Source organism: Prinia subflava, chromosome 3 (genome assembly GCF_021018805.1).
Source record: "Prinia subflava isolate CZ2003 ecotype Zambia chromosome 3, Cam_Psub_1.2, whole genome shotgun sequence".
NCBI lineage: Eukaryota > Metazoa > Chordata > Aves > Passeriformes > Cisticolidae > Prinia > Prinia subflava.
The window spans coordinates 33,436,603-33,459,605 of record NC_086249.1 but is presented as its reverse complement, the minus strand read 5'-3'; the positions used below and the strand labels follow the sequence as shown (position 1 = coordinate 33,459,605).

The 23,003-nt window shown below is 41.7% G+C and overlaps 1 protein-coding gene across 2 annotated transcripts in view; it reads right to left on the bottom strand.

The window, feature by feature from the left end:
* Nucleotides 1-22,780, bottom strand: part of ELMOD1 (ELMO domain containing 1) — a 43,245-nt gene extending 20,465 nt beyond the window's left edge. Inside the window, exons 1-2 of one of the 2 annotated variants that reach the window (XM_063393512.1) lie at nucleotides 22,619-22,780; nucleotides 7,457-7,551 (exon numbers count right to left, since the gene is read on the bottom strand). In XM_063393512.1, coding sequence (XP_063249582.1) covers nucleotides 7,457-7,473 — 17 coding nt within the window. In that variant the 5' untranslated portion in view covers nucleotides 7,474-7,551; nucleotides 22,619-22,780. The remainder of the gene's footprint in view (nucleotides 1-7,456; nucleotides 7,552-22,618) is intronic. The other variant, XM_063393513.1, reaches the window with a different exon arrangement.
* Between the last annotated feature and the right edge of the window lie 223 nt (nucleotides 22,781-23,003).

Below are 23,003 nucleotides of genomic sequence, written 5' to 3'. Positions count from 1 at the left end.
GATACAAATTGACACCTAAAGAACGAGGAATCAGTCCCATGATGGAACCAAGTTTTAAACAAGAAAGACCTTTCATGTGTGACATCAAAGTATTTGGGTACTCCCTCATCCCTGATTCAAGACATGCCAGAACAGATTACTGTGAGGAGTTAATTTGTCCTTCACAGCAGGTTATCACCTTCAGTATTAAGAACAGCACCAGGTACCAGGAGGCAAGGCATCATCAAGCAGCCATTCTTTAAGTCTCCAACAGTCAGAAGTAGAATAATCAACACAGAATGATTTGGGCTGGAAGGGACCTTAAAGATCATCTTGTTTCAAACCTCCTATCATGGACAAGGACACCTTCCACTAGACCAAGAAGAAGAATTCAAATATAACCTATAGCCATTCCTTATTTTCACCAGCACAACTCAGCTCTGTAGTCAGGCTAAAAGCACAGGAAAACACCAAACTGGAAGGTTGAGTATGGTAAAACAAAGTCCTGAATTTTCATGATATATTTGTCGTAGAAATTAGAGTTGCTTTCTTTTGGTCTGTTTTGTTTCCAAATGTTAGGTCTCTTTTAACGCAAAAAAATACACAGAGCTCATTTATATGGAAGATGAGAGGAAAGACTCACTTAACTTTATGGTCACAGTCCATGTAAGATTTCCTTCTAAAGAGCAAGACAGCTCCTGTAGAAACCACATATCCTTTAAAAGTTCACGCCTATACTTAGTTGTCTCCAATGCTGAAACATGACAACCCATTCATTGAAAAATGTTTTGAGTACTGTATTATGGATTATTGAATACTGTGTGTTGTGGATAAGTTCTGGGGACTTAGAGGAGGGAAGGTATCAGGTGCATTTGAGTTACATATTTTTGCCTTAGGCTCAATGACAGATCTGCAAATCAAAGGAAAAACTCCAAACGGGATGGAGCTGTGACCACATAATTGCAACCACTTTGTCCACTAAAACTCTGCTTTGGCTATGGTTTGCACAAAGATTAATAAAAATGCATCTACTAAAAACATGACACTACAGCACACAAACACACACCTCTATGATTCACTAAAATATGCTTAGCAGCTATTACTAATAAATCAAACACACAGTAATTTTGACTAGGTAGCTTATAGAAGAAAGTTAACCTTTGTGGGTACCTTCAGTTTCCTATCACTTATCCATTTCAAGCTTACAAGAGTTGAAACCTTCCATTTGTAACATGAAAGACATAAAAAGTGCACAAGCTGTTTATAAAAGGGAATTCTTGCTTGCAGAAATCCTGTAATAAAAGCACACTAGTGATTATGCCAGGCAAGTTTTATGTTAGCCCCTATGCACTGTAAAACAAAACAATGTTTTGAACAATGTTTTGAACTCCTCAAAAGCACAGCTAAGTGCTTTGTGGCACAGTGGTATTAATTTCTGGTTTGTTTTAAATTCCAAACCTCCTCTACACTTGTTCTTCTCTGTTTTTCTTTTTCTTTAGTTTGTTATTCTTTGTTGGTTTTGTGGGTTTTTCCCCACCTCCTTGCCTTTGCAGGTTTTTCAGCACAGAAAATAGTTTATGTGGTCATGTACAGAATTATTTCAGATCCTGAGGTGAGATCTAAGAACAGAAGTATTACAGAAGTTAAAGTGTTCCTCAGGGACTCACACTCTACTCATTCCTATTTCAAACTAAGTTCCTTTCCCCTCCTGTATTCCAAGCAGCTGTATAGGCCTGCAACAATATAAACACATATGCACGTGTTTATACATGCATTAGAAGAGTTCGTATGAGCACTTTTTCATGTAAAACAAAGAAAAAACTGCATAATAAGATGTCAAACCAACATTCAGTTCCCTTGCCAAGGATGCTGCATGACAAAACCAATCAATCGACCAATCTGCATCAGCAATAATGGGGCTCAGAAGAGATTCTGGAGAGCTCTCTTCCATGACAAAGAAGACAAAGAAAGGGGTTTCTACAACTGCTCAGATCCTTGCAAGACAGGGAGAAATTTAGAGCCAAAGCCAGCACAAAGTAAGAGTACTGCTGCAGCAGAGACAGGGCTTCTATTTTCCACAGCATGTGCTGCACTGCCTGGGGAAAGAAAGCACATGGCAGCAACCAGCAGAGAGCACTGAGCATGTTGTTTCACACCCCAGCACTGCAAAGGGAAGGATGTAAGTGGTTTTCAACAAGGGCTTTCCAGGTTTGCCCTCAATTAGCCCAGCTGATGTTGGGACAGTGTCATTAAAATGGCAAATGAGATGGCTATTAGAATTTATATCTCTCTCCAATGACAGTATGACATCACATTTTCAGGAAATCTGGCTTTTTATTTAACAGTGACTGGGTCTAGGAGATAAGCACAGCCTTCTCCGTGGTAAACTATCAGAGGCAAAATTGTGCAAAACTTTCCAAAGTTGGCTAATATTTCTGTGAAGCTCTTTCCCGTGTAATCTGTTCACATAAATAGCAAGATGTGTGTCTAATGCAACAGGAAGTACTTCCTGAAGGGAAGTAGAGATTAATTACTGTGCAACATTTCTGAAACTAGTAAAATTGAAGGTGCTTATTCCCTCCCTCAGTAATTTCAGAACCTTTGCATTTTCAGAGCTAGTAACAAACATAGGTACTCTGGGTAAAATGAAAGCTTCATCTAGATACTCAAGGCTAGTTCTGGACTTAAAACTGGAGTGAAAGCAAGCAAATCCATGAAACAAAAACAAACAAACAACACATAAAACCCCCCACAAAACAACAACAAAGCCAAAATGCCCAGCCCTACCAAAAAAACCCCAAACACAAAACGAAGACAAAACCCAACACTAAACCAAACCAAAAAACTCACCCTCACCCCAACCCACTAGTTTAAAAGAATGAAATAAAAGTCACTGAGCATACTTACCCATAATTTTCTTTCCTGTCTGTCATTTCAGGCTCTGTGGATACTGAACATTTTTACACAACTATTTTTCCTGAAGGACATACCTCAGAAAATAGTGCATTACACATCTGTTCTTCCTTTCTAATTATGGCTTGAGAAGTCAAGGACACACTAGTCATGGCTGATAAGCTATCCAAGTGAGTGAGTAAGCAAGTGATACAACCTGTTAGGAGCTCATTAACTTGACTATCTTTGGTTTATCTGCATAATTTACAGTGTGTATACAAGGTAAACCAAGAGGTAAGGTACCAATCACCATTTCTGCCATAGGCAGACCTGCTATCACTTCTTTAAAACACAAGAAATTGCTTTCATTCTGTGCCTTTGCAGACTTGACAACTGAAATCCACCTTATCTTCCCATTTAGACATGGGAGCAACTCACTGTGGCAACTAGAGAAGACATAAGAATAGTTTTTAACAGCAGCTTTCCATACATTCACTGCTGATGCTGTTTTCTGATTTGATTTTCATTTAATCTGATGACTCCAGTACACTTAAAATCGGCTAGAGTTTACAGATTGCTTTGCAGTAGAGCAAGAGAAGATGTCAGATCTCTAGGATTTACTGAAAAAAACCTATCTACTACAGTTGGTTCTCCAAGTTGTTATTATTTCAGATGTTTAAGATAAATTACAGTCTAAGTAGAAGTGTTGCTGACAGACTTCTCAGAACCCCTTTACAACAAAGAGAGGAAGTCTTGAAAGATTAAGTATTTAACTGAGAAATAGTTTTGTTTTTTCAAAAGTAATATTTCAGATGTCAGAAACAATTCATATCAGAGCAAGCTGAAAAAGAAAAGACCAACTATTTTCATTGGGACATTGCCTTGAATTTGAAATATGAGCATAAGAGTCTAAGTTTAGGGATTCAGGGTGACTCCAGCTACTGGGCTGCTTAATAGACAGACTCTCTCCAACCAAGTTGTGTGGGAGTAATGATCTACTAGAAGTATGAAGGCCCTGCAGAGGGATCTGGACAGGCTGGATCAAAGGGCCAGGGCCAATTGTATGAGGTTCAGCAAGGCCAAGTGCCAGATCCTGCACTGGGGTCACAACACCCCCAGGCAGCACTACAGGCTGGGGGCAGTGCCTGCAAAGCTGCCTGGTGGAAAAGGCCCTGGTGGTGCTGGTCAGCACAGCTGAACATGACCCAGGCTGTGCCCAGGGGGCCAAGAAGGCCGATGGCATCCTGGCCTGGCTCAGCCATGGTGTGGGCAGCAGGAGCAGGGCAGTGACCGTCCCCCTGTGCTGGGCACTGCTGAGGCCACTCCTCCAATGCTGTGCTCAGTTCTGGCCCTCACTGCAAGAAAGACCTTGAGGGGCTGGAGCGTGTCCAGAGAAGGGCAGCGGAGCTGGGGAAGGGTCTGGAGCACAAGTGCTGTGAGGAGCAGCTGAGGGAGCTGGGGGTGTTTATCCTGGAGAAAAGGAGGCTCAGGGGAGACCTCACTGCTCTCTACAACTGCCTGAAAGGAGGGGGCAGCCAGGTCGGGGTCATTCTCTTTTCCTAACACAAGAGAAAATAGCTTCAATTTGTGCCAGGGAAGGTTTAGATTGAAAATCATTAAAAATTTCTTCACAAAACTAATTGTCAAGCATTGGAACAGGCTGTGCTGAGAGGTGGTGAAATCGCCATCCCTGGAGATATTCAAAGGAAACATAGATGTGGCATTCAGGTGACATGGTTTAGTGGTCAAGTGAGTTAATACTTGGATTGAATGATCTTAAAAGTCTTTTCCAACCTAAGGAATTCTATGATTCTAAAGAAATGGAACAGGTTTTTCAGGAAGGCTGCAGAATCTACTTCCTTGGAGGTGCTCAAAATGTGTCTGGATGCAGCCCTGAGCAACCTGCTACAGCTGACCCTGGTCTGAGCAATGGGATAGGACTTGATTTCCAGAGCTGCCTTTCAACCTCACAAAACACTTACAACAAGCTGGATTTGAAATCCACTGTTCAAAGTCCCCCTTAGGTCTCTGGGTGAATAGCTGCTGCAGGAAGTTGCTACAGGTAAAGTATTGTCACTACTTAGAAGGCAAAGTCAAGGTTATCATAACTTCAGAGATGAAAGCTCTGCTGCTCTTGGCGTCTGTTCTATGGCACTTCCCACGTTGCAATCAGCAAAATGACTTGCAGTTTGTGCAGACTTAAGTCATTGGTTTTAAACACAGAGATAATCTATGCCATCAGCATCAGCTATTTTGGTGTCTGTTCCACATTGTGCAACAAAGGAAACACTGTGCCACTAAGCAGTCCCTGCCATCAGAATTCCACATTTCAGCCTTGCATTTAATCTTCACAAACAGTTAAGGATGATTTAAGCTCCCAGGTGGTGCTGCTATTGGTAACAAACATGGGAACGCAATACCTATTAACTTGATTTCCAACCAATTTCCAAGCTGGAAGGCTTAATATTCATGTCTTGCACATGTATGTCCCTGCAGTTCCACACTTCACTGCCTTATTCCCCATCACACAAACCTGCAACTGCAGGCTGCAACACACAGAGCAGAACTCATTATCCCCAGTAAGTGCTTTCCTTGGAAAATTTTTGCTTCTTAATCTTTCTGGTTTCTTCTGTATTTACAAAATATGGGGAGGACAGTACTCTTATCAGTTCATGTCAAAGGATTAACATAATACAACAAAATCCAGATGCTTGTAAGTAAATAGAAATAGCTTTCCTATGTCGACAGTGTTCATATTTTTGGTGCTCTATACTCTCCTCCCCCCCTCCCTTAATCCAACTTTCTTTTCAGCATTTGTAATACTGGACTTTCCATAACAAAGTCCTAGACCGTCCTGTTTAGAGAGGCAACTGTTTTTCAGAAGATCTACCTTGACTCTTTAAGAGAATCTAGCACCTCAGAAATCTTTCAAATTCTTTAGTATTCACTGACTTCAGGAATAACATGAAGAGAAGTAGAAGGTAGTTTCTACATTATAGCCTTAGGAACCTACATATTCAAAACAGCACTCCTTCTCCAACATGGAAAAATCATCAAGGGGCCAGGGGAGCAAAGGTGAGCAGAACAGGTAGTTAAACAGGAAGAGAGCTGGCAGCTAAGAAGTTGTCAACAGCTCAGCTTCTCCATCAGGAGGGAGCAAAATTCCTTTATGTTCGAAAATACCAGACCATTATGGGGGCAAGTGTAACACCCTCTGTGATCCCAGCCAGAGGCTCCCACCCCTTAGAGTCCACTTTATGGAGGACTCATCAACCAAATCCCATATGGCATCAATCTGTGACCTTGGGTCAGGCTGCTGAACAACTCTGTATCGAGAAAAAAGGTAAAAACTATAGAGGCAGGACTGCTGAGAAGGAAATAATTAGCAGGATTCCAGAACAAAGGCTCAGATGTGACGTGTTACAAAATTGTAAAGGGAAAAAGCAGTGCAGGGATGTTAGTCAGGCTAGCTGTGAACTTTCAGGACACTGGACCAGTACAAATGGAATTGGTGGAAGACTTGGGGCCACCCAGGACCTGGGCCACAGAGCTGCAAGGGTCAACTCTTTCCCTCCTGGCTGGTGCCTACCAGGTGGTGAGCACACTAATGTTAAAATTAGGGCTCAATTCAGCCTTGGCTGTGTTTTGTGGATGTTAGCAAAAAAATAGTTGCTTTATACTTTTGATTTGTTTATGTCCTGCTTACAGAGCCCTCTTGCAGCTGGTTCAAGATACCTGAGGAAATTGGCCCAAACACTCCACAGAAATGCTTAAGCTATGTCTGTCTTGGCAGCAAAATCATTCCAGATGATCAGCCTAGAGGTAATGATGCTGATATCCATAGTGTGTAAGATTCTTTGCTATAAACAGTCTAAAAAGGGAGAAAAATATAGTGACAGATGCTCTATACAGAAGCATATGTTTTAGTCCTCTTGAAAAGGTTCCTCCCATACAGACAGAATATGATTTCTTTGGTTTATACACAAATTGAGCTCTTGATCTGTATTAGTTTTGAGAAGTGCTCAACTCCCTCCACTAAGTACAGAACAATTACAACATGGGCTTTCTGCACCTTTCTGTAAGTCGCCCAATCGATACTTGGTTTATAGAGGAACAACTGCAAGTCATATGTAGGAGCAAATAATTGACATTTCTCCTGCAAATTGAGCATGATCAGCTTCAAAAACACTTGCACATCTTCAGCAAGCATCTCTGCTTTCACAAAAAACATGCCAAAATCCAGACAGTGGACAAGAAAAAACCCAACATTTTTCAAGCACTGTTCTATGTTACTATTTCTTCTCTTTTCCCTTGACATATCAGGCACTACTGATTTGTTACACCACTGCTTCAATCCCACAAGACAGTTCCCACATTCTTTGCTTCTATAAAGAACTGCAAAAGAATTTAAATTTAAATTAAAATAGCTTTAATTAAACAGGGAAATCTAGGTGAACAGAAAGCAGTCTAGTGTAAACTAGTTTATACCTTCTGTAATACTTGTAACAGCTAAATCACTTAGCTCACTGCAGCATAAAAATAATTGGAATAATTCAACACTTTTGAGAAAGTACAGAACAGTTACCTCAGGAAGTGTTTCATGGTGATGGTTTGGTTTGTGCTGCTAGAGCCGTAATATATCAATCACTGGTGACCTCTTCTTCACATGTGATATTAGTGCTGTAGAAATAGAATTGAGACTTTTTTACAGATAGAAAAAAAAAGGGACACTTCAGGTTTTTCAAATTGTTCTTGAAACAAACATCTATATAAGGAAATATAAGGGAAATATATCAAGAAAAAATCTCATGTCAATAAAAACAAAATGGAAAATCATAAGGTGTTCACACTTCAGCTTGAGCAGATACTTTGACTATGCTACCCATGTCTTCTTTCAGAGAAGTAAAAAACTTGGATGAGAATACTGAAATAAATGACAAAGCTTGAAGAATTATCTAGACATTTTCAAATGCTCCTTGTGTTCTTCAAAGACCTGTCTGGTTCACAGCAACACCCAAGCAGCAGCTTCAAGACACACTTAGTTCACTCTGCTGTTAGAGGTCCTGTCTTCATCACAATTTGAATAATACATATCATAGAATAATAAAATATGCTGAGTTGAAAGGGACCAACAAGGGTCATCGGGTCCAACTCTTGATCCTGTGCAGGACACCCCAAGAGCACACCACGTTCCCCAGAGCATTGTCAAACACTTCTTGAATTCAGAGTTCCTAAAATACAGTTGACCAGGCTGCCCATTGGTTCTGTGATCTTGTGTCCTATGGCTAATGTTCATTATGATTACCAGACAGTTCCAGCAGAGAACAGGAAGAATTCATGAAGAAACTCCATAAATATAACCCTGCCTGTGTGCTGTAGACTCTCCCCAGTCACCACCTCTTTAAGTTTCTAAAATTAAGTATTCATATACAAGTGATACTTGACTGAAAGATGCAGACTTCTCAAATGATTGTACTTCATGTTCTGTAGAAGACAGTACAACATTTTTTACTTGCTGCCAGAAAACAGGACACTGCTACACAGGTCTGCTACTGGGACAACTTAGTCCAGCACTTAAAGGGAACAAGATCAAGTTTCAAGCTCCGTATTGGTACAAACCACACACAAAGGCCTGAATAAAAGTTCTGTTGTCAAGAAAACATTTAAGACCCCATTTTTCCTTAGCACTGCATGCTGAAAAGTACCGAAGGCCTTAAGAAATCTGACCCTTTTTGTCACAAATTTAGAAATCTAGAGAACCTCAAACATATTTTCTTCGGCGGGGCCTATCAGCAATGATGGGATAAAAATCTCCTTGTCCTACCATGATCTCATATTCTTTCCTCTTTGTAACTTCCAAGCTTTACAGTGTGCTATTGCCTGCTGACAGGAACAGAACAAGCATTTAAGTTCAGAAAAATGCAGCTATCTTGTTGGATTATATCACATACAGCTTGCTAAAAATATATAATCCCCGAACTGGGAAAGCTTCCTTCACTTATATTGTTTTTGACTGGCTGAATCATGTTGCTGTCCCCTGAATACAGCTGTAATTGGTGCTGGCTGCAGTGACACCTGCTTGCAAGGGCAGAGAGATGCTAACTTTGGTTCATTAACGAACACAAGAGGCAGGCTCCAAACACTTCCTGCTAAAGCTTTTGATAGGTCTTCTATGGCAGCGAGCTCAGGAGATAGGCAAAAACTGGAGGGGATGTAACCTGCTCCCCTTCTCCAGTCTAATAATTTGCTGTTTAAAAGATATAGTTTGTGAAAGATTCTCACAGCTGAGTCTCACCACTTTAACATCAACTTGAACAAAGGAAGCTCCACCACAAAATTTGACCCATAAGGGCATCAGTGTACGGAACACACCAGAAGTGCCAGAAGCTGTCAAATCAACCCCCTCTAAAAGTACATGCTAGTCTCAGCCTCTGAGGTCAGCTCCTGCTTGATTCTAACCAAGGTCCTTGCTGAAAATTATGCTGCTTCATTATCACTACTTTAAAGTGAAGAGAAATTCCACTTGCCCCAACTCCAGAAATGGCTCATACAAGCATGGCACGGTAGGAGCTTCAAGATACTATCTCTTCAAGAACAGTTACCAGCTCCAGCCAGTTATAAATTATAAATCTGTTTTCAATGCTCATTAAAAAATTAGAGCATCACTGCAGCTGTTCAGAGACCCTTGTCTTCTACGCAGAAAGCCAAACTGAAAGGAAGACAGTTGATTGGGAAAAAAAAAAAAAGAAAAACTAAGCATGACAAGTGGTTAAAAGTGCCTATTTTGGATCTCTTCAAAAGCCCACACTTGAAATTACAAGAATAAATTTTCCTTGCTCTCTTCCTTTTAATTAAAATATGTGTGGGGAAGCCTACACAAAGAAACTTTACAGCTGAAGATTTGATGTCATAGAAGTCAATATCAAAGCCCTTCAGCGTGGAGAGAAAGAGTTCACTCTGCAAGTTCAACAGCCAGTTCCATACAAGCCCAACTAATAACTGGGTCCACAGAAAGGCATGGCCTCAAAAGCAGTTTACTCTACAGAGGCACAAAGCAATCAAATCCCACCTGACTCTATTAACAAGAGGGCTTTAATATCTAGAGGCAAGACTTCCAGCCCGAACAAAAGTACAGGGAATCTATACTGCTCTCTTGGTTCACAAGGTGAAAGGTTTAATTTTTGTATATAGCAGACAGACTTTCTAAATGATGTCATCTGCTAAGCACAGGGATAGAAATCAACACTATGCTCTGTGGTTCTTGCAACAATTTACTTCTGTGACACATACATACAGATGGCATTAGGCTATTTACATCCAGGATAAACTGAGAAGCTGAATCAGGTGAGAATTTACAGTCATCTTTAAACAACTAGTAGGGCAGCATTCTCTGAACTCTAGAGGAGTTCAGTAAAGATTTTCTGTGAAGAAAACAGTATTTTAACTCTTAAAAAAGATTATCTCCACAATTTATAACTAAGTTCAACGATTCATAAACCTGTAGGGCCAGAAGATCTAATTTCTGCCAATCTCTTTCTATCTCAAAATGTAATAGATTTCTTGTAAGTGAAACTTTACTTCCAGTGAGGTTGTTATAGCATCTCAGAGAACAGGAAGAACAGCCCTAGCTTAGGACGATATGTTCTATCAACAACTCAGAATTTACAAAAATCTCATTTGCCATTAGATGTGCTTAGAAAAAAACCCAACCCAAACAAAGAAGTCACATACTCATTTTATTTAGGGAGAATGACTTGACTTCCAGCCTCCTGTTTTCTTTAGGAAAGACCTTCCTCAGCAAGTTGGAAGTCTGCAGATCAGGAAGGCTTTCAAGGTCCACTTGTAGCAGAGAAAGACACATGCAAAAAAGATTCTCATCTACAAGTGATAATCTTGTTAATAAATGTTTATGAGTTTGTTGAAAGAAAGGGCACAATAATTATACAATTCAGTTGAAAAATTGACAGTAGTGATGGATTTGGAGAGACTGAAATACAAAATTCTGAAGACTTGACAGCAGGACACCCAGAGCCAGCAGGTGCTGAGGAGCAGTCAGTGGCCACAGCATCCACCCACTGCTCAGAGCCTGAGCTTGTGCTTTTACACGGTTTCACTCATGTGAACTTGTAGCTGTGGGTTTTTTTATGGCTTAAGAAAATGTTCCAGCTTCACACTATATGCGCATTTTCTCACTAAGGAACCCTCAAGATACTTCTCCTCTTCTGTCGTCAGTTCTTCAGCTTTTCCTGATTTTAAGTCATGCAGCTGATGTAAGTCTAAAGACAAATAGATCTGACTTTGGTAGCAATCTGCCATTAACTCCCTAGAAGTAGCTTGAACCTACTACTACAGAAAGCCTCTAGACTCAATGTTTGAAGTTTGCTCTTTGACATGAAGTGACTCATTCATGTTCTAAGGCTCTGTATTGAGAATGATGGGGTGAGGATGAAGTTTGGATTTCCCACATGCTCATGCTCTCAGCTTGCAGAATTTTATCCCATACCACATCACTTTCACAAAGCAGCTTCCTACTCCCTCCAACAACACACCCACGTACCCATTCATTGCCAATTGTTTCATCCAGTTTATTTTAAACTAGACAGCAGCTTCCCCTCCTAAAGCTAACCACAGCTTCTCTTCTTGGAAGAGAAGAAGTACTACTATAATCACATACTACAGCAAAACTATTGCAAGATCTGTCTCAAAATATAAATGAAGCTTTCCTTAAATAAACATCAACTATTTGAATTTCTTGTGACTCTATGATCTTTTTAGTCGTATAGCAAAAAATGCATCAATCTGAAAGGTTAACAGTTGCTGGAGGCTTAAAGAAATCAAGAGTAAGCCTTAAAAGTCACCTCTTTATCTAAAGCTGAGGGTTTGCTTTGTTTGTCTTCAATAAAGCTGCAGATACAGCTGCAGGGAAAAGTTGTGTTATTTAATATAAATCACCATACTTTCAGAGTAAAATATAAACCCAAGGTAGTTCCCTTCACAATCTTTGTTTTGCAAGCTAATGGGTATTTGCAGCCTGGTATATTGCAAACACTTTGAAATGTATATTCCAATTATAAAGAAAGAATAGGTGTGCTGAAGAAAAAAAAATTAATCAGAAACATTAATGTGAGCAGGCTAGATATAATACTTTGTTTATGTGGATCATTAGATTACAAAAAACCCCAAATCCAAAACAAGTAATGTATTTTCAAGTTTAGTTGTTGCAGTTTAAAGTATGTTTTAAAGTATGTTCTTTTGAATGTCCCCACCACGATGTTCATTTCAGGTTGCCATTTTTCTTTTCAGTGGTATCCTGGGTTGGCATTTACTCCTCATTCACCCCCAAAGCCTACATTTATTTATTTATGAGGGACAATAGGCTTGAGCCTTACATCACCAAAAGTGTTATGCTACTGTATATTCCTTTTTCTTTTGCTGATGGGAATGTTAGAGCTTCTATATCTCAAACATCAATCTGAGATAACAAGAATTGGAAAGGGGAAGAATAGTTGATACACATTATGAAATGTCCCTTGAGGTCCTGGAGGATAGCAAGCTGGCTGGAAGCCAGTAGGAGGCAAAGACAGACAACAGCACTCTGGGCTACATGAACACAAGCAGAGCCAGTAAGTAGATTGAGGGAAGAGATTATCTTCCTCTACTCAGCACCCTGGGCCATATTTAGCCACTGCCTAGTCTGGGGCCCCAGCGATACACAAAGACACCAACAAACGCAAGAGAGTCAAGCAGAGGCCACTGGCACAATGGGGCTGAGGCTGGGGGAGACGAGCTTGTTTAGCTCCAGGCAGGGACAGCTTTGGAGGGACATAACAGCACCTCCAGTGCCTGTGGGGATGGCATTGAAAAGTTAAGAGACGGAGTCTTTAGAGCAGTGCAGGACAGGAAGGGGAAGAACAACAGGCAAAAACTTAAATGGGAAAGGTTCAGCCTGGATACGAGGCAATTTTTTTTCCCAAGAAGACAGTCAGGCAATGGCACAGGATGCTCAGAGACACTTGGAGTTTTCAAGTCCCAAACAGAGCCCTGAGAAGCCTGACATCAAAGCTGACCCTGTTGTGGACAGGAGATTGGGCCAGAGATACTCTGAGATCCCTTCCACCCTTTGATTCTCTGCTTCCCTCATAGTCACTCTCCTGGGGTGCTGTCAAATACCCTGCATTATACCCAAATATATTGTATAATACTTAGTACTATAGTGCTACAGAGATACAACTGACAGGGTGCCCAAATACATCCTATTTTATTTATTTTATTTTAAAGAGCTACCCACCTCTCAACATACCTTGCAATGTTTCCCAAGAAACAAGTTTAGCTTTAGGATGGAACAAAATCATTCCCTCTCTCATCTCTCCCCACCACTCCCACCAAAAGCCTCCACCATGAAATTTGACTATAAGCAAATCATATTATGGTCCTACAATTCAAGAATGAGAGTCTACAAGAGTCATTCCAATGGCAAACACACAACACACAATAACCCCAAATACAAATAAAACCCCAACAACTCTAGGACCTCAGTTTGGTAAGCCATTCTAATTGAAAGCAAGTATTGTTTATCCAGCTATCCCATGGAACAGGCACATGCTTACTTGCATCTTCCATTTTGCAATCATGCCCAATGGTGGCATAAAAATAATTTCAAGCATATTAAACTAGTAAAACCAGAGGATCTTCATCTCAATAACTGCATAATAATTTATAGGTCTTTGAATGTTATAGCAACAACACTGCTCAGACCTCTCCAACTCAGAGGACATCCTGGGAAACAGCTCTATTGCCAGGAAAGGTCTCAAGAGCAGGACACCTGTTCCATGCAGTTCAAAAGTTTTGTGTTGACTCAAAAGTGGCTTTGACTGACTCCAATGGATGCAGCCACTGGCAGGAGTCACCTTAGAGATCAAAAGTGGTTGCCTGTTTTGTGTGAGCTCAGTTTCCCATCTCAGTACAGGAGGGTGTTTGCCCAGTATGAGGCTGGACTCAGTGTCAAGTATTCTTTATAGGAAAATCTTGGAACAAAATGTCACACTTGACTGATGACCCTAATAAGCAAGACTTGACTTCAGTCACACTGTCACAGGCAATAAGATTTTTTTCCACTTCTAATCTCCATCACACACTGACATTTTACATTTCTGTATTTCACTAGGACAAGGCTTGAGATGAAGTAAAATTTAACAGAACTTTAGTCCTGTGAGCTTAAGCACATACCACACAATTAAGCAATAAAAAGAAAAAGAGCCCTTAATAAAAGGTTGAAAATCACAGCAGAGTTGTGGAGTCAGAGGGCACAAAACCCCCAGTTTCTCTCAAGCTACGGAAGAGTGCTTTGAAAGCCTCTAATTTTGTAGTTCTAACTTAGCATTTCAGTCCATTACTACCTCTTCAAAGCATTACGAATATAAGGAAGGATCAAGAGGGTCTTACAATTCTCCTGAGAGACAGTCACATAGGATTGTATTTGGGTTCAAGAGAACTTATTTGTCAAATCTCACATGGCAAGTTACCTCTAACACCACTCAATTCAGCTTACATGCTGTAATTCCTCTGCAGATTTTGGCTGACTGACAACCCACAGTTTGATGAAGGTAACATCAAACCAGAACTCAGCATTGTAGAAGCATCTCCACCCTTCATTGTAGATCTCTGCCCTTTAAAAGAACAAGGCTGGGGTTCTCTACCTAACTGTTCAAAGCAAACTAAATCCCAGAAATCCAACAAAGGAAATGTTCATGCATCCAGACACACTTTGCATGCAGAACTGTGACAATAATCTACTTTTTTCAGTTTTGATTAGCTCTGCTCTATTACAGTGTTGAAAGATGGAAAGAAAGGACAAAACTATATGAAGTCACTTCAGGTGACTGGTGAAGACTTTGCTGGGTACTAGTAATTCTATTCCTAATAATAAGTCTATTTCTAATAATAAATACAAAGGTAAAAACAGAGAAAGCTCTCCACAACCCAGAATACCATAAATTTCTAGAAATGTAATCAGATGCCTAAATTCAACAGGAATTAAAGTATCCAAGTCTTGTCTCTGTCTATAGGGTGTCCATCCTTAACAAGCTCACTTTACATATTGAGGAAAGTGTATTTTATCCAGAAGGGCACTGAGTAAATGACATATCAGCTAAAAATGGAGTTCCATGCTTGAAAACAGTCTTCAAAGTATAGCAACTTTCTCCACTCCCTTCCTTCATACATTATAAAAATGCATAATTTTTAGTCACTTCTCATGAACTTTCACTTGACCACTAATGAGTTCACCCAGGAGAACAGCAGCTTCATCTGGGTGGCTCACATGTGTGTCTACATGGTTTGCAGTGGAATGTTTCTGGCCCACTTGCTTTGTTGCCAGACACACTGTATGATAGCTTGTATTGCAAGGAAGTGTGTTCTAAATAAAACATCACATTTTTTAGCAAAAATCCTTCAAGTTTAGAATAAATCCTACAAGGCTAGATGCATAAAATCCAAAGAGGCTTCCTGGCTATCTCCCAGACTAATTACTGCAGAAGTTTCATGGAAAAAAACCCAAAAATACTATTTTTAAAAGTGAATGACTGATGTGCATTTGCTCTCCCTCCCTTCTTGGTTTCCACTCCATTGCCTAGAGGTGAGTGGAGGGTACAAGTTAAAATGGAAAGATGAAGTATTCCCTTGCCACCAAAATTAACTGAAGTCTAGATCTGCAATAGAGCCAAATCAATTCCTAACAAACAGTAGTTTGTGGGGAAGAAACATCATTCTATCAACAGGTTGCATACAGATCTGCAATGTCAACAGATTTACACCAGAGATTCTTGTTCTATCTATTCCCCACCTTTCCAACATCTGTTATACTTTCTTGAACCAAGCAGAGTTAACTCAGCCATAAGATTAATACAACCCCACACCAAGTATCAGTCTGAAAGCATGTAAAACTAAGGACTGAAATTTAGCTTGTTAACTGACCCTTCCACCCTAAAAAAGTTAAGGATAACAGAGGTTATCCTTAGTCAGGTCAGGACAAAAGCCAAATTCAGCTTTCAAGTTAGAGGGGCATAAATCAATTTATTTATGCAGGAATCTAGTGAAGATCAGGCACAATTCATAGTGATCTAACAGAAAATTGTTCCATGTGGTGCCATTTTCCCACCATTTCACCAGATTACTTTGGCATGGAAGTGGCAACCTTTCCACAGAGCTCTGAGAGAGAGACATGCAAGAGCAAGTAGGATCCATGAGAGTTTCTGCGTTTCCTCCTGCGATTTTACTAAGACAGAATTCAAGAATAATGACCTCCCATGCAGTCAGCCAGTTAGATGATGTGATGAAGCACCACACTCATGAAACCATAAGCATCCTATAGTAAGTGTTACGCACCAGCTGTTTGCTGCCTGTAGTCCTGCAGCCTGCAGGGGGACCACAATAAAAGAGGAACAAACTTATTCAGCAGACAGAAGGATCTAAAATTCCACTGCTGTTACTTTGCAAACTTCATGGCCTACAATTTAATCTCCTGGTTGCTGCTCAGTGAGATGTTCTGTATCCCAGGAGGGAGGAAATCAGGACAACTCCAAGTATGTGACCTCGTTGGAAGCTCTGGTTTTGCATTTGCTGCCCAGAAGGACATGTGCAGGATAGATGCTCTGGTTTTAGCAATGTCTGAAGTGAGGAGAAGTGGGAGAAATCATCTGTTTCATCACAGAAACTAGAAACTTGTCTAAAGTTTCTTTAATATGTATTGCAAACTCCATGCTCTGGTTGAACCATGTTTCAGCCCTTCTTAAGGGAAAATTTTTGAATGGGGAAAAAAAAAAATCACTCCAGGGCATCTATCCGAATCTGTTGTCCATATAGGCCTATGTACCAGCCAGTATCAGCTCCACTTGGAAGAGTCCTAAGTATCTTATCAAATTTTTATTTCTATTAACAAGAGCTGTGAAAAACTGTGAAAATGACTGCACTAAGACTCCCTTCACCTTTCTGTAGCTTAAAATACCTCCATGTAGCATCGAAGTCAAACATTGCTTCTATAAGCAGTGAAGAAGGAAAACTATGATGGACTTTGGAGCCAGGGACATTCATAAAAATGAGGGCTAAATCAACACCAACACCACACTGACATGACAAAATGAGAGGAAAAGGCAATGAAGATCTGCGAAAGGTAAAGATGGAAAGAACAGTTTGAAGGTCAATGAACTTACACCAGCTGTTAGGCAAGACTTATGAAACACACTTTCAAGCATGGTGTAGGAACCATTCTTAGGTGGTAATTGCACAAAATGTATTTTCTCAACCAAGTAGGAAAAAAAAGTGAGTGATAAGGGAAGCACAAGGTGCTGTGGTGCTCTTCTTCTATCTGCCACTTCCTGCTTGGTTCAACCAGACCTTTCTTTTGGGTGCCCACTCTCAGATAGAAAAGGATGCTGGCAAAGCTTTGATAGTAGAAAACTGGAAAGAGGGGAGAAGACCACATGGGAAGAAAAGAGAAAGAAGAAACATGAAGACATTGAAAACTGTTCCTGCAATAACATTACCGAGGAGGAGGAGGAACAAAGTGGAGCCAAGAGGAATACACACTAGGACAGTATGATTGACAGGATTGCTATAAAGCATTTATTCCTAACACACTGCAACACCAAAAATCTTCCTTCAGTGTCTCCTTCTGCTTAGAAAAGTGGGCATACTTTTATTTCTTATAGCCTTACTCTTAACCTCATAAGTGATAGAAAAACTTCTAAAAGGAATTACATTAAACAAATTTCCAGAATCCTTGCAGCAGATACACCCATAATAATTCAGTAGTATGAACTGATCTTATCCTTGAGATAGTAACCGTACAAAATAGCACATGTTGGTCAGGACAAACAAGGTTTAAAGAAGAACATGACTATCTCAGACCAGTGGAAATACTGTTGTAGTCCTACTTGAGAAAGTGGGGAGTAGATTGCATGGCCTTTTCCTAATTTGTGCTTATGGTATGTCCTGTTTTCCATGTTGTCTTCTGGGAGCACCAGCATTTCTTTCCTTTCATCACTCAGTTCAGCAAGAACTCCTTTTTTCCTCCTTCAACCCATCTGTTCTCCTCAGGCTGCTTTAACACTGACAGCATGAGGGCCTAGCAAGCCCAAAATTAACAAACCCCACATTGATTTTAGTGTTTCAGAGGAACAACCTGTTTGATGGCACACGTCCAAGCCAATGTTGATACGGATATGGGTTTGTGAGAGTGGAGTGGGAAAAGGAATAAGAGACTTGCTCTTATAACTGCCTACCAGAAGAGGACTATAGTTTCCATGACCACAGGACGGCTTTGTACTAAGGGGCCCAATTTTTACTGCACACAACATGACTGTGCAAGTATTATCACTGTAGTAACAAATTGTTGCTACGCCATGGATGAGTCTCAACATCCAAGTCATCCTGGAAGATAATGAAAGGTAGGGATGTAATTCTATTTTTCAAATATATGAATAAGACTATTTAAAAAAAAAAGGGGTAATAAAAATAATTAGAAGACTTCTTTCAATCATTAGTGCAATCTGTAACTAGAGACAGGAGCCCTTGCTCAGTTGAGCAAGTATAATAGTATCGGTTTTGGGGTCCTAGGAAACTTACAGATTCACTTTTGGCAGACACAGGCATGGGCACAGGCATACAATAGGGGCTTAAATGGCAGATGGTGTATAAAGACTAACTACTATGTCTGTGAAATTGATAGCCAGCTGTACACAGTCCTAAACAAGCCTTCTTTGCAGAAACTGCCTTTCCTTCTTATGCACCATGAGCAAACATTGGTTAACCATGACCAAGTTAGAAGGGAGATACAGAGACCTGTGGAGACAGGACTTTGTATAACTTTTGCATTTGGTCTTGTCCCTTAATTTACCTGAGTATCCTTCCATCGAAATGCAAAACACATAGCTACTAAGAAGCTACAGCTACATCAGTGCAGAGCACAGACCAACAGAAATGCTGCTACCAAGCACTTGAAATTGAAACTCCATCCAATGGGGAAAGGCAGTTTGTTTCTAAACAAAACACCCTATACAGATCCTGGAGTAGCTCCAACCAGGTCCCTGGGGGCTGAATAACAGGTTCCAGTTGGTGTCCTCCCAAAACATTTTCACCTATTTATTCTCAGGTGCTCCAAGACTAGTCCACAAAGAAAGGTGAAGAAGAAAAGCTGTGAGATTTGCTTGAAAAACATTAATGTAGACATCTATATTTAGACTAAAAATGCCTGTGAAGTAATTTCCTACCAGAGAGAGAACTCACAGGTACACAGTCTCCTATAGACGCAGTCCTGAGGACCACTACTGCACCTCCTAACTTTGCTCTAACAAATTGCAATTTCACCTGCTTGTATTGTCAAGTGTTTTCAATTCCAGTCTTTCTAGCTCCTATATTTCTCCTGTTCCCCAGGCTCCTTTTGATGTCTGTGGCTGTATCTGTCTGAACTAGAATGGAGTGCTCAGCCTTTAGATGATGAGATAAAAAAACTATGCCAAACTGCTCCACTTCACTCAGGTACTTTACTGGGAGGGCTAGAAACTATCTTCTTGAAGGGTCTCTTATCTGTAACAGAAAGCTGAGAAGTGTTTGCTCACATTTTGCAAAGGAGTAGGATACTGCGCTCCAGAACAAACTGCCAGAAACACATGAAGCTGATGAAGGTGGTGTGGGGCTCTTCACTGGTTTTATGCTAAAGTGAATGAGAACTGCTCACTAGACTACAGCTGAAAGAAACCAGTATCTTTCTTGAAAGGCTCAGTAACTGAAAGGGAACACTCCCAAAGCAGAAGTCCTGGTATGGTTTCAATGGGAGAGTTCAGGTCTCTTGCAGCCAGACTGCTCTGAGACCTGAACCACTGCAAGGCAACCAGAGAAGGTCTTTGGATGATGTGTCAGGTACTTAAGCGGGATGCAAGCCAAATCACTAGTGTAAACATATCCATAACGTGTCTCAAGGCAAAGTCAGACAGTCACTTTGCCACCAAAATGCTTGCTTTGCTTTGAAAAGGAGTGTTCACCAGCCCCACGTACCACTAAGTAGTGACTCGGGAAGCTGCTCCCACAGCTTCTGCTGTCACACTTCCCTTTCCACTGCCTGGCAGGAACAAGCAAAATTTCCACCTCCAGCTCAGGCTTGGCTAATCCTGCACTACAGCACAGCTCAGCATTCGAGCTCAGGTAGGTGGCTGAGCCTGTATCATGTTAGATGGATGCTGAGGATGCTAAGCCTGAACCATAGCCACAGTCTTGCACAACCACAAACATCCTCCACATCTTTTTACATTAGACTCATCATTCGTCTTATTTTCCCTTACTTCATCCTTCTTGCCTGTTTGGAATCTCACCACCTGGTTTCCTTTCTCAGTATTCCAGTAAGCTCTGCTCTAGAGTTTACTTTTCAGGCCTACTTCCCAAACTTATATTCAAACAGTAACATATTTCATGCAGTTCTTTGCCCTGCATTACCAAGCAAAGGATTTAAAAGGAATTTCAAATGAAAGAAGCTTTCCAATCAAGAAAGCTGAGCAGATGTTCATAAAAAAATTAAAATGTAGTCTTATGACCCAGAGGGCATTAAATCCAACAAGATTTGATCTCCAGGCAACCCAAGCTTGTTCTTCTTGCAATTTTCTGCTAACACTTCAAATGACCCCTTGGGAAAAATAAGGCTTGCCTGGCTCTGTATAGTTATAATGCCTTGACTGTACAACTGAACATAAAAATTGGTTTATAGCTGATCACAGCTTAACTTTAAAATACAAGATTATTTAAATACTAGCAGTAGTCTGGAGCCCTACAAATGCCAGCATTTCTGCAACAGCATTTTCCCTACAGCCAGCAGCAAGTCTGTTTGTGCAGGGAAGATGATAGATAACAAAATAATCACTTAATGCAACAGCCTTCACGTTTACCACTTAAGTATAGCTTAGCTCAGGGGGCTGCAATTCCCTATCAAGAGTGACAGGAAGATGTTTGATCACAGGAAATTCTTGGGTTCAAACATGTCAGTGAAGATAACGTGATGCTGTCCCATGGTTAATAAAGCCCTGTCTCAAACCTTGAGCTGGCTAAGGGTTCAGCTGGTTATGTGCTCAGCCAGAGCAAGTTTTTACACCAGCAGAACATGTTTTACTGTGTATCAGTGAGCCAGTTGGAAACTTAACAAATGCATTCCATTACACGATTTTTCCATTGTTTGCTGCTTTCCTGGAATCATCTTCTACCCATTTTCTGTTTAGAGTGATACATACAGCATCTGATGCTGTCACATGATTTCCCTCTTGAAAAATCATAGGCTTCCTGTCTCCAAGCTTCTATTAGCCTTGATGATAAGTCATTTGCTGCAGCAACGTAGTTTTGCATTAGTTTTAGCTGAAATATTTCTTAAAATGATACGCAGATTATGAGAACTCAACAAGTCAAAGGGTATTTCTAAATGTAACTCCACCTGTTCAATTTGGCAACACAGCGGCCCACTTTTTTAAGACAGTCAGAGAAAAGCAGGCTCTCCTAAGAATCACTAAGTCTCATCTGAACCTGCCCTTTGCTAAACAGATATAAGTATGCAACACCTACCAAATTACTAAACATAATGAGGCTTTTGCTGTTCTGTTCCTGGGGAGATGAGATGTTCTTATCACACTCAACTGATTCAACTATTCATCGGCCTATGAGTACAAAATAGCATTCTTTAAAATGTGCAATAAAATGATTGGAACAGAAGGCAATCAGTAAGCTTATTGTAGAGAACAGAGATGATGCAGGATTTTAGAGATGCTATTTTTTCTATTCTATTTCATTTTAGAATAAATTAGAATAGGAGGCAGTCGGGGGGGGGGTGTGGAGCAGGGGAGCAGCAGAAGAGAAAAGAATGAAAACCTGGATTTACTAAAGCATGCAAGCCACAAAATAAATTTCTTTCAGTTTCTAAAATGGCTTCTTTGTTTCAAATGCCTTTGTCACAAAAAAACCAGCTTGTTGTGATCTGGCTGTTGAGTTGACTGAATTGGGACAAAGGTGTTGTTCTTCCCTCTCCCCCACCGCCCCCATTCTGACATACACTTTCGCTACCCTCCTTTAGCCAATTTAAAGGAAATTGTAAGAAAACCAGAAACCGTGGGGACAAAGGGAAACATCAAAGACATCAATCCTGGAATAAACTCGGAGCAAGTGTAACTTCAATATACAATGACCATGTGTGGGGGGACGAAGGGGAGACGGGCAAGAAGAGAGTGCCACGGGAAAAAGAAGTCATCCCTATGATGCGCACAGGTCGGTGTGACTGAGGTGCTCAGCGCCCAGGGCAGGTGCGGCGGGACACGCCAGGCCAGCGGCCCCGCGCAGGGCGGGCTGCGGGGCAGGGCAGGGCGCGGAGCCCACTGCGGAGCCGCAGAGCCGTGCGCCTGGCGGCCGCCCAGAGCCGGCCTCCGCCTGGACAACTAAAAAGGATGGAGCCGTCAGAAAAAATAACAAATGAATTAAAAATTTAAAAAATCAACTACAAATACCCCAAATGCGCAAGCCACTCAGCACCTCCGAATTTCCTTACGCCGCAAGGTCTTTCCATAAAGCGTCCCGCATTCAGAGGGGCAAAACTTCTCTCCCACCGCCGGGCAGTGAACGGGGGAGGGAAGCGGTGCGGGGAGCTGCGATGCGATGCCCGGAGCCGCCTCCCGTCGCTAAGCGACCCGCGGGGCCGCCGCCGGGCCCGCCGCCGCCGCGCACTCACCGCTCCGCGCCGCTCCATCCCCGCGGCGCAGCGCAGCCGCCGTCCCGACCGTCCTTTCTCGCCGGGAGGGACACGGAGCTGCCGCCGCCACCGCGATCTGGGTCACCCGGCGCGGCGCCCGCCGAAGGTGAGGAGGAGGAGGCGGAGGAAGGCGGGCGGCGGTGCCGCCTACCGGCGAGCGCGGGGGGAGGCTGCGGCGGGGCCCGAACCCGCCCCGCAGGGAGGGGAAGGGGCCGGGGACCGACGGCAGCGCCGGGGCGCTCCCTGCGCCGCCCGCCCCCGGCCCCCGCCCCCCTGGATGCGCCTCTCATTCCCGGGCTTCGCGACCTGCCCCCCGCCTGGCCCTCCCCGCGCCTGCCAAGGAAAGGCGATACCTGTCTGCGCT